At 42.1% G+C, this 12458-nt stretch overlaps 1 protein-coding gene across 1 annotated transcript in view; it reads right to left on the minus strand.

Annotated features, from left to right (window-relative positions):
* Nucleotides 1–7299: 7299 nt before the first annotated feature.
* The window catches only part of xpnpep3 (X-prolyl aminopeptidase 3, mitochondrial), a 40210-nt gene continuing 35051 nt past the window's right edge, over nt 7300–12458 (minus strand). Inside the window, exons 8-10 of the mRNA XM_043679910.2 lie at nt 11841–12024; nt 10673–10793; nt 7300–8252 (exon numbers count right to left, since the gene is read on the minus strand). Coding sequence (XP_043535845.2) covers nt 8089–8252; nt 10673–10793; nt 11841–12024 — 469 coding nt within the window. The 3' untranslated portion in view covers nt 7300–8088. The remainder of the gene's footprint in view (nt 8253–10672; nt 10794–11840; nt 12025–12458) is intronic.

The following is a 12458-nucleotide window of genomic DNA, read 5'->3' on the forward strand; positions in this document are numbered from 1 at the left end:
ATGGAATGGAATTTGTTAAGTGCGTTCAGGAAAGTTTCCTCACGCAGTATATAAAGGGTCCTACTCGGGAAAGGGCAAAGCTTGACCCACTCTTAGGAAATAGGGCAGAACAGGTGACAGAGGTGACAGTGGGAGAGCACTTTGGGACCAGTGACCATTGTTCCATTAATTTTGAAATAATTATGTAGAGGGACAAAACTGGTCCACGGGTTCAAATTCTAAATTAGGGCAGGGCCAAATATGATGGAATTAGACAGGAGCTTGCAGAGGCTGATTGGAATAGGTTGTTTGCAGACAAAGGGACCTCTGGCAAGTAGGCGGCCTTTAAAAGTGAGATAGGTAGAGTTCAAGGTCCATATGTTCTGTGAGAGTGAAAGGCAAGGTTGGCAGAAATAGGGAACCCTGAATGACAAGATATATTGAGGCTTTGACCAGAAAAAGGAGGTCTGGCTGAGATCAAGGGAATACCTGGAGGTACACAGGGAATACAAGAGTTTACTGATGAAAGAAATCAGGAGGGTGAAAGGAGGCACAAGATAGCCTTGGCTTAGGAGATTAGAGTGAATCCAAAAAGATTCTTTAAGTATATTAAAGGAAAAAGAATAATTATAGACAGAATAGGCACCCTCAAGGACCAAAGTGGATATGTATGTGTAGACCTACAGGAGATGGGTTAGGTTCTCAATGAATATTTCTCCTCTGTGTTTACCATGGAGAAAGACACAAAGACTTGGGAACTTGGGCAAGTTAATAGTGATATCTTGGGCACAGTTCATATCACAGTAGAGGAAGTGTTGGTTGTATTAGAATGTATGAAAGTGGATAAATCTCCTGGACCTGACCAGATATATCCAAGAACAGTGAAAGAGACTAGAGAAAACATTGGGGGGCCCTGCCTGATATTTTTACATCATCGTTAGCCACGGTTGAGATCCCAGAAGACTGGAGGGTAGCAAATGTTGTGCCCTTATTGAAGAAAGGCTGCAAAGAATTATAGACCTTAACTTAACATCCATAGTGGGTCAGTTACTTGAGAAGATTCTGAGGGATAAGATGTACATGCATTTGGAAAGACAGGGTTTGATTAGTAGTAGTCAGCATGGCTTTGTGAGTGGGAGATCAGGCCTCACAAATTTGTTAAGAGTTCTTTGATGAAGTGACTAGAAGGGTTGATGAGGGCAGGGGGTAGACATAGTTTAAACGGATTTCAGTAAGCATTTGATAAGGTTCCACATGGTACGCTGCTCTGAGATTGCATGGAATCCAGGGCGAGCTAGCAAAATTGATACACAATTGGCTTGATGGTAGGAAGCAGTGGGTAATAGTGGAAGGATGCTTGTTCAACTCGAGGCCGGTGACTAATGGAGTGCATCAGGGGTCGGTGCTGGGCCCATTACTGTTTGTTACCTACATCAATGATTTGGATGAGAAAGTACAAAGCATGATTAGTAAGTTTGCTGATGACACTAAAACAGGCGATATTGTGAACAGTGAGGAAGGCTATCAGAAATTGCTGCAGGACCTTGATCAGCTGGGGAAGTGGGCCGAGAAATGGCAAATGGAGTTTAATATAGATAAGTGTGAGGACTTGCATTTTGGAAAATCAAATCAAGGTATCAGTTTCATGCTGAATGGTAGGGCCTTAAGGAGTGTAGTGGAACAGAGGGATCTTGGAGTTCAGGTTTACAGTTCTCTGAAAGTGGAGTCACAAATAGACAGGGCAGTGAAGAAGGCTTTTGGCACACTGGCCTTCACCAGTCAGGGCACTGAGTAAAGAAGTTGGGAAGTTATGTTGCAGTTATGCAAGACATTGGTGAGGCCGCACTTGGAGTGTTGTGTTCAATTTTGGTCACTTGTTATTAAACTGGAAAGAGTGCAGAAGAAATTTACAAGGATATTGCCTGGACTCAATGGTCTGAATTGTAGGGAGAGGTTGGACAAGCCAGGACTTTTTCTTTAAAATGTAGGAGACTGAGGGGGACCTTATAGAATGGATAAGATCATGAGAGGTATGGCCAGGGTGAATGTTCTCAATCTTTTTCCCAGGGTTGCGGAATCGAGAACTAGAGGGCATCAGTTTAAAGTCAGAGAGGAAAGAATGAAAGGGAACCTGAGGGGCAACGTTTTTTACACAGAGGGTAATACGCATATGGAATGAGATGCCAGTAGAAGTAGTTGAGGTGGGTACATTAATATCATTTAAAAGGCATTTGGACAAATACGCGGATAGGAAAGGTTTAGAAGGCTAGGGGCCAAATGCAGGGAAATGGAGTTAGCATAGATGGACATTTTGGTCAGCATGGATCAGTTTGGGCAAAAGAACCTGTCTCCATGCTGTAGGACTCTTTGACTCTAATTGTATATCACTATATTGCCACGGGTAGGGTATAACGTAAGGGTGGGATAGGCCATATTTACCATGGTGATAGATGGGATGTTGTATGTAAGGTATGATCAAGCAAGTACAACTATATCAGGGTACTACTGGACTAGTCTGTGAGTCAACCCTACCTATTTTGGCTGAAAATGTGTTGCTGGAAAAGCGCAGCAGGTCAGGCAGCATCCAGGGAACAGGAGAATCGACGTTTCGGGCATAAGCCCTTCTTCAGGGCTTATGCCCGAAACGTCGATTCTCCTGTTCCCTGGATGCTGCCTGACCTGCTGCGCTTTTCCAGCAACACATTTTCAGCTCTGATCTCCAGCATCTGCAGACCTCACTTTCTCCTACCTATTTTGGCACAAGGTTAAAGATGTTAGTAAGGAGGGCTTTGCAGGATGAACTGTACTGGGTGCATTATCATTTCCTCTGCTTAAGTTAATGCCAGTGATCTGACCAGTTTCATTCCTTGTCTTTTCTAGTTGGCTTGTTAGGCCATTTCGGTGTCGGCCATATTGCTGTGGGTTTGGAGTCTTGTATAAACTGGACCAGGTGGGGGTGGCAGTTTTTAATTCCAGATTTATTATTTGAACTTAAATTCTACTAGCTGCTCTGCTATGATAGAATTTGAATAATGTCACTGGCCCTCTGGATTACTAAACCAGTGACATTATGCCATTGCTTTCCTTTAAATACATATTAAGCCTGAGAGAGTGAGCAGAATCCAGGGAGGGGAAAATGGTGAAGAGGTAAGGTTCTATAGCCCATTGATTATGATGGAATAACCCATTGGTCAAAAGGTCATAGAAATCCATTCAGTTCAAGGGCAGTCGTAGATGGGCAACAAATATAGGCTTTGCCAGCAATGCCATATCACATGAAACAAAAACCTGTTCCTTTAGAACTGATGGTAACTGGGGAACAATTATATGTGCTAAAGAAGGTGTGAGAGGAGGAGAAAGGACAAAACAATAGATGATGGAGCCCAGAGAGAAAAACAGTGGGCAGATAAAGGAATGGGAGACTGGTTGGCTGCTGATGGGAGTGGTAGCAGCCCATGTGATGATAAAATCTGGTGTGCGGGGGTTAGGGTAAACACATAGAAGGCGCTCAAGCCCGGAAAATGAGGTGTTGTTATTTCCAGCTCCTGCTTAACTTTGCTGGAGCCCTGCAGCAAGCCTGAGACAAAGATGGTGGCCAGGAAACGCAATAGTGTGTTGAAACGGCAGGGAACCGGAAGCTCAGGGTCACTCTTGCAAACACAACGTTCTGCAAAGTGGTTGCCCAGTCTGTACTTCATCTCCCAGGAGACCTCACCGTGAGCAGCAAATATAGTAGAGAAGATCTAAGTGAAGTGCGGACAAATTGCTGCTTCACTTGGGAAGTGCGTCTAGGACTGTGGATAGTGAGGAGGGAGGAAATATAGACAGGTGTTATAACTTGTGTGATTGCAAAGGAACGTGCCATTGGGGTGTGGGGAATGGAGGAGTAGACCTGGAGGGAATGGTTTCTGCAGAAGGGTGATGATAGGGACGGGGAAATATGTGTCTTGTGGTGACATCGTGCTGGAGGTTGTGGAAATGGTGGTCAGTGTTCCTTTGGATGTGGATGCTAATGGACGGTAGGTGAGGAGGAAGGGGAATCCTATCATTGTTGTGGGAGGGAAGAAAGGGGTGAGGGCTGAAGTGCGGAAGATGGGTCAGATGCAACTGAGGATCCTGTCAACCACAGAGGTGGGGAATCTTTAGTTGAGGAAGAAGGTAGACATTTTGGAGGCCCTTGTCGAAACTGGCATCATTGGAACAGATGCAACAGAGATGTAAGAACTGGGAGAATGGAAAGAGCTTTTCCAGGAAGCAGGCTATGAGGATGTGTAGTCAAGGAAATTGTGGGAGTTGTTGGGTTTGTCATCGATATTGGTGGCGAGCCTTTCCCTAGAAATGGAAACAGAGATGTCATGGAAGGGAAGGGAGGAATCAGAGATGGACCAGGTGAAGGTGAGAACAGGGTGGAAATAGGAAGCGAAATAGAATTCCAAACAAGGGAGAAAAGTCATTGATGTACCAGAGAAAAAGTTGAAGGTGGAGACCGGAGTAGGACAGGAACAAGGAATGTTCCATGTACCCCAACAAGGGGCATGTAGATAATCAGAAAATGGAGTTTAATACAGTCAATACTTTTTTGAATGGCAGAGCAGACGTGAAGGATTGTATGACCTACTCCTGTTGCTAATTCATGTGGCAAAGACTAGAAATGGTATAAAATAGAACTAATTTGCATTTGCAACAATAATCTGGAGGAGTCTCTGATGCTGCCTCATGAGCTGAATATTTCCAGCGTTTTCTGTTTTTATATCACTTTTCCAGGAGCTGCAGTATTTTGTTTTGTAATTCACTAATCTAGTCTGGCCTGACACTGAATTCCCCCGAGGCAACTATGAATGGACAATGCAGTGTTGCCACTCCTAGGAACAGATTGAGTTCAGAAAGAAAATTCCATCTGTTTAACTATTGCAAATGAATATGGTTAGTGTGTCACAATTCTTCATCAAATACACTGCTGTTGAAAACGCTAATAAAATTTTGCATTGTCCATTGGTGGTTAATGTGTATCATCGACGCTTGCATTTTATTTACTAATCTGACACAACAAAACTAAAGCCAGGACTGAATTGTGCAATTTGTGGAAGAGATCACTGTATAAGCCCTTTGATACTGCCTTGATACATTGCTTTTCCTGTAGGCAGTGCAAGTTTCACACTGTCCAGTCACTGAAACGAATTTCCAGTGTATCCATTCCCCACAACATCATAAAAGTGACACAGTACATATACAATATATATCCACCTTGTATGAAGGATCAGTTTGTACTTTTGGAGGTCATTTTGGTAACACATACTGAAATTTTTTGGATACTTTAAGTCGTAGAAGTGGAACTAATTGGACAGCATTTGCTCATGTGTTGCAGCAGCAGTGACTCTACCTCTGGGGCAAGAAGGTTCAATTCCCACTCGCTATGGAAGTATGTCATAATATATGCCCAAGAAAGTTGATTTAAAAATGATTTTAAAACAGCTCATATGGCCTCATTCTGACTTATAAAATGCAAATTAGGACTGCTAGGCATCAATTAAGATTGAATTAACAACAAAAATGCTTTTGTTTTGAAAAGGATGCAAACAAAAGTCTCCTAAGTGTAAGGAGAACAAAAGGAACCCTATTAAAGCATATATTGTTCGTGTACAGAATTGTTTTCTCTGATGTACCCTGGCTGAGAAAGATATGACCCCTTTCTGTGATGCAACATCTATTTAATAACCTGAGATTACACAGTAATTAATAAAGTGATCAAACGATAAACATAGAGCAGTCTTATGCACTATGCAATGGGGTGCTGCACATGAAGGCACATGCAGAACACCACACAGAACAATCTCCTGCAATGCTCAGGAGTCTTCAGGTATGGTAACGGTGAACCATTCTCCATCATACATTTGGCCAACTGTCATTAAGGTGCAGAGAAAAATAATCACCTGCAGGATGAAAGTACGAAATAAACCAGATAACATAGGGGAACCTTTAGCAGAGTTTCAAATGTTCTGATGAGTCCCAAATCATCAAACATTTTTCTCTTTTTCAGTTGCTGTCAATTTCCAATGTTCCTGCATTTTCTCTAGGAAGAAGAATAACATTTCAGAATGAAAAGTCAAAGATGAGATGAAAAGCAAGAAGGGAGGGATGAGATGATGTACTATTCAAATGAATTGTTCTGAACAGTATGTAAGTTGCAGGATTCCATTTGCAGAGTTCAAACTATTATTGCAGAGAGGAAAATCTGTGTGTTGCGGCCACAGAGTCTAGACACATCCCTGTGATGAGCAAGGAGAAATAAAAGAGTTGCCTAATATCTGCTGTCACACATGCTTCATCTGCAACATAGTTGAAGGTGCTGGTCACCACTCCATTCTCCTAGATACAAATGGAGAGAAAACAAGAATCGGGAGAGGAAAAACTTACTTGAAACAAATAGGACTTTATCTCCATTTCATAAAAAAGTGCAATTTTTTTTTGAAGAGCCCTTTTGTGACACAATGGTAGTGTTCCTACTCCTGAACTGGGAGGCCTGGGTTCAAGCCACACCTGCTCCTCATGTGAATAATAACACCCCGAACAGGTTGATTAGAAATATAGGTGAAACATTTAGTTCCAGTTTTGTTTTCAATGTTTTCTGCCATTATTTTAATAAACTGTCAATACAACTTATAAAGGAACTACTCACAGGTAACACTGAACTCATGCAATTGGCCACATCATAATATACAGATTAGTGATGTGTTTCTTGCTTAAGAATTTTAATCTTGATTATTAATTTACTGGAATGAAAGGTTGCTTAAAGAGTCAGTTATTTAATGAAAAATATTACTGACACACTATATTATGGCATGTTAGATCGATATATTGACATATAGGCATGTTAAACCACATAGGCATGTTAAGTCACATTTAAACATTTTGGACTCTCGAATATGTATACAAATAGATACCAATGGACAATAACCCACATTGCTTCTACAGCTGCATTTAAAAAGAAGATCCTTCATCTCCTGACAGAAGCCCCTTAATGTCAAACCCCAAATGACCTTTAGCACCCAATCCGATTGTCCCTTCACCACAAGATGGTAGCTTCTGAAGAGTTGTTCACTTAGAAAGATATCACAACCTTTCTGAACTAACCACAAACACAAAATTTATAGCATGGATGCAAGCAACAGATGGCAACACAGGAATATGCAGCGCAGAGAATAAACAGGCCACATACAAGAAACATTCTCTTTAAGATGCATCTTAAATTCAAATGGACCCTTCAATGCAACAAGCAGCTGCAGACATCAAACAGACGTTAGAGGGAACAGTAGTCTTGGATCCAGAATGGTAATCCTGATTGATTTTTATTTCTCTAGTCCAGTAGTACAACAGCCAGATTTAATGACCCGATAGCAGCACATGACATCTTTTTGCTAGCTTTAAACAGACATTTCCACTCAGTACAGCTCAGCACCATAGCGGTTTTCAATTACACACATCACCAGCACAGGGTTTTAAACAGTTGAGGTCAGAAACTACCTGTCATTTGCCATGATAATACTTGGGAGAGATTACGATAAAAAAAAATTCTGTTCTACAGAAAAGAGTTTGGAGGGAGTTGAAGGCTTGTGACGATCAACACCAAATGTTCAAAGGGGAGCCAAATGAGTTCCTAGCTATAGTTGATATCAGAGTGTGAATCTAGGATGTGCCGCATAGTAACCATCATCTCCTGAAATCTGAAGTCAGAGAGGAAAGGTTCCATGTTTAGATTCCAATTTGGCCAAGGGTCTTCATCTCACACTCGGGGGCAAGGTGCTTGGTTATTCCGTGTCTGTGTAGCACAGGTGCGATTCACCGGCCAATCTTTGCCCATCATTTTAGTTAAAAAAAGTTCTCAAGTATTGTTCCAGAATCTTATTGTACAATCTTCTGTCCTGGAGGATAGATAAATACTATTCCGGGTTTTACATATCTGGACAGAATAAAATACTGTGATATGCTGGCATCACTGTATGTCATGCAGAGTTATGACATTGAATGGAGATGCTGGAATAATTGGGACTCTTCTTGTCACTTACTGCAGTTCATTATAAATTATGGAGGCATCAGCGCAAGGGCTGCTTGCTAACGGTCAGCCCAGATTTGTTCTAATTCGTGTAATTCCTTGGGACAATCTGCAGACAGAACAATTGGCCCTTCTTCTGTTATCAAAACGTCATCCTCAATCCGAATTCCCATTCCTCGGAATCTTGAAGGAGCTGATGTGTCATGTTCTGGGATGTAGATTCCTGTAGTGGAATGAAAGATCCCAAAAGCAAATTTATCAGTTGCGTAGTAAAGGTCAAGCTTTGAAGTAAAATGGCCACTTATGATAGCATAAGCAAGAGTACATGAAATGTTGTGGGTTAGCATCTTACATAGCAAAGTGCCAATTTCAAAGTGACTTTTGCAAAGGTGGATGTTTTCCTGAAAGAAAGGAAGAAGGGGGAGAGTGAAGTGAGTAAGGGAGAGTGAGAATGAGAGAGAAAAAAAAGAAAATAAAACAGGCAGAAAGTGATTAACTCTGGCACTTCTTTCATTGGAAGTTTTAAGTTGTAGATCAAGATATTCAAACAATTTGCAGTCAGCATCCTCAAGCAGAGAGGCTAAAACTTGGGGAGGGTGGCAAAATATCAGGGAAAAAGTTTCAGAAGGTGCCTAGAAAAGGCCTCCTTATGATATAATTGCCTTAAGCATAAGTCGGCAAAGATGTCAAGTGGTTTAAAGTAAGGAGGCTGAAGATGTGGAGGTCTTTATAGAACTAAATGGGGTAACAGGCTTACATTCGATAATCATCCCTGATGTTTGTGGATGATGTTTGAAAATGAATGACAGGCAAAGGGGGTAAAGGGTCTGTGACCTTTCGGACTGGTCCAATTGATCTACAATCATATTTATTTGAGTAGTTGTTTATGAGGGCTGGGGTGATTAGTATGGACAACATCTTTAGGTAACCATTGTCTCGAAGTATTTTTTAATACTCTTACGTTAATTCGTTCGTGGGATGTGGACCTCACTGACGAGACCAATGCTTACTGCTTATCCCTAATTACCTTTGATAAAATTATAGTGAGCCACCTTCTTGAACCATGTGGTGTAAGGATATCTATAGTGCTGTTAGGAATGGGGTCCAGGATTCTGATCCAGCAACAGTGAAGGAATGGCAATGTAGAAAGTGCTAGGGAAATCTACAGAGAGAGAAACAGAGATAATGTTTCGAGTATAAGAGGACTTGTCTTCAGAACTGAAGGGGGCACAAAAATTATGCTGTTGACAAAGGGAAGCGGAGGAGTAAGTGGAAATGATGGTGAGGGTGCCCACAGCAAAAGGCAAAGGGAATGCTAATAGGATCACAGGATAAACATAGATGAACAGTAAGTGTCATGGTAGGTGTTAAAAGCATGACGATTGATAAGAAATGGGGGAGGGGGAAAGATGGGAGAGAGCAGAAGGGAGTATAATCAACATAGAGGTCAGTGTTCATGGTCTGAAGTTGTTGAACTCAATGTTAATTTCAGAAGACTGTAAAGTGCCTAAGCGGAAAATGGCATGCTGGAACAATGCAGCATGCCGAGGAAATATTAGCATGAAAGCAAGATGCTATATTGAAATGGCAAGCAGCTGGAAGGTTGGGATCATCTTATGGACAGCGCTGAGGTGTCCTGCAAAGCGGTCACTTAGGCTGCGTTTGATCTTGTCAATGCCGAGAAGCCTGCACTTTGAGCAGCGAATGCAGTAGTCAAGAGTGAAAGAAGTATAAGCAAATCACTGCTTCGCCAGGAGGTTTGTGTTGGGCCTTGGACAGTGAGGGGGGTAGAGGTAAAAGGGCAAGTGCATGGTATGGTGCCACAGGGGAGTGAAGATGTGCTTAGAGTAAAGGATGAATGGGCCAGGGTATGGGGGAGGGGGGGAATGGTCCTTACAAAATACTGCCAAGGGAGAGGAGGGGAATAAATGCTTGGTTGTGGTATTCTAATGGAGCTGGCAGAAATGGTGGAGGATGATTCTTTGAATGCAAAGGCTGGTAGAATGTAAATTAAGGACAAGTTGTTGTTCTGTGATGGAGGGGAATGGGGCGAGGGCAGATATGGCGCAAATGGGTCAGATATGGCAGCGGGTTCGGTCAACCACAGTGGGGCAGAGTCCTCAGTTGAGGAAAAAGGAAGACATGTTGGGAACAGCCCTGTTAAAGATGGCATCATCAGAACAGATGTGACAGATATATTTGACATGTAACTAATTACTTCAGGCCACACAAAGACACCAATGAAGGAGGAAGGACAAAGTATTTTAGTGGTATTATTAGTTAACATTTTGCTGGAAAAATGGTATTCTTTTGGGAGACTTTGCTGGAGCTTTGATCATAGGTCCTGCTTGTTATGGTTCATGGACATTTTTAAATCGACCCTGTAGACTAACAAATAGAAAACGTCTGACAGAGAGACTGGCAGACATTTCGATAAGTATGCTTTCTTGTTAGTAAATGCACCAAGGTTGTTACCTGAAGTGAATGGGTGTGTCAGATGTCCAAATAATGGGCTATGATTGTCAGAACGTCAGTTCGAATTTAGCACAAGGCAAAAACTAGTTGTCAGGGGTTCAACCTAATCGCTGACCTTATGTGCAGGACTCAGTTTTTCAAACTTACTGTTGGACAAGTGTTTCTTACCAGGTTCAATTGTCACCACCATCCCAGGCTGGAGGGCTATGGACCGGGAGATGCCTGGCGTGTCGTGGACGTCCATCCCTAGATAATGTCCGACATGGTGCGGGCAATAATTCACAGCAGCCTGCAGGGATAGAACAGAACTCTGCTCAATGGCAATAGGGAAATCTCTTTGTCCAATATATGCTATAATTTTCTAAAAAGAATGTAGGGAGATTCCCTTAGTGGCATAAATGTTGGTCCTGCCCTTCTATGTGTCCCCACAAACAGAACCTTGCTATAATTTATCATTTGATAGATGGCACTTTTAAAAGTGCAACTCTCCCTCAGTAGTTACATGCTCAAGTCCCAAAATGCAGCATGGGTATAGCAAAAGAAAAAGAACAACTTGCATTTATACAATCTTTATTTCACAAAATCTGAATGTCTCAATGGGCTTTACTGCTAATAACATATATTTGAATCATAGTCCTGGTTGTGATGAAGGAAGCACGACAGTCAAAAGACATTCAGCAAACGCACATAACAGTAAATCATAATGATCGGATGGTGTAAATTTGTGATGTAGATTTAGGGAATTTACGGGACAACTCCCCCGATCTTCCTAGAAATAGTGCCAAGGGATCTTTTACATCCAGCGATGTAGGGCCTTGGTTTCATGTTTCAGCGGGAAAACAGCACCTCTGACGGTGCAGTAGTCCGTCAGCAGTGCAGTGGAGTATCAGCCTTGATGTTCATGCTCAAGCCCTACAGTGAACTCTCGGGACTCAGTGACAGGAATGTTACCAATTAAATGATGTCTAAACCATGTCTAATTGTCAAAGTAAGGGAAGGGAACAGAGCTCCTAGGTTGAAACTCAATCCTGCTGACATTTCTGCTTAAGCTTTGCTGGCTTCAAAACACTGAATACATTTCAAAAATATTTTATTAATTGTAAAACACATTGCTACATCTTAAAGAGAAGAAGTTTATTATTTATTTCCAACAGTTGCAGTGGTGAGATTTGAACCAGTGTCCACAGAGAATTACCCTGGCACCTTTGGATTACTGCATCAGTGACATGACTGCTACGCTACCCTCTCCTCCATGCAAAACTTTTTCAATTTAACATTTTACAAACTCAGTGAGCTTAACCTATAGGCTATAAATGTGCCAGTACTTGGTGTTAACCTTGTAAGCATCATTCGGGTTAGAGTTCTTCTGCAGGATCCCTATGTCTTTCAGCTTTTGTCCAAGTGTGGTCAGCATGAAAGTGTAGATATTTTCCAGACTAATACTAGGAATGCAGAGGCTTAGGCAGGACTTCTGTACATCAAGGACGGCCTGGTACAGCTCAGCTTGAGGTCCTGTGAATCTGCAACAAAGCAAGTAAGTCTCAGGATTTTCCAACAGTATGTCAGCAAGGTTTTACATGTCACACATTTTCACAGGAGGCAGGTTAGGAGAATTGCGACCTTATAGAGGTTTATAAAATCATGGGGGGAATGGATAGGATAAATAGATAAAGTCTTTTCCCTTGGGTGGGGGAGTCCAAAGCTAGAGGGCATTGGTTTAGGGCAATAGGGGAAAGATATAAAAGGGACCCAAGGGGCAACATTTTCATGCAAAGGGTGGTGCGTGTATGGAATTGGCTGCCAGAGGAAGTAGTGGAGGTTGGTACAATTGCAACATATAAAAGGCATCTGGATGGGTTTATGAATAGGAAGGGTTTAGTGGGATATGGGCCAAGTGCTGGCAAATGGGACTAGATTAGGTTGGGATATCTGGTCAGCATGGACGAGTTGGACC

This window comes from Chiloscyllium plagiosum, unplaced genomic scaffold (assembly GCF_037043375.1).
Source record: "Chiloscyllium plagiosum isolate Xiang-an unplaced genomic scaffold, Cpla_swu_hap1 HiC_scaffold_33, whole genome shotgun sequence".
NCBI lineage: Eukaryota > Metazoa > Chordata > Chondrichthyes > Orectolobiformes > Hemiscylliidae > Chiloscyllium > Chiloscyllium plagiosum.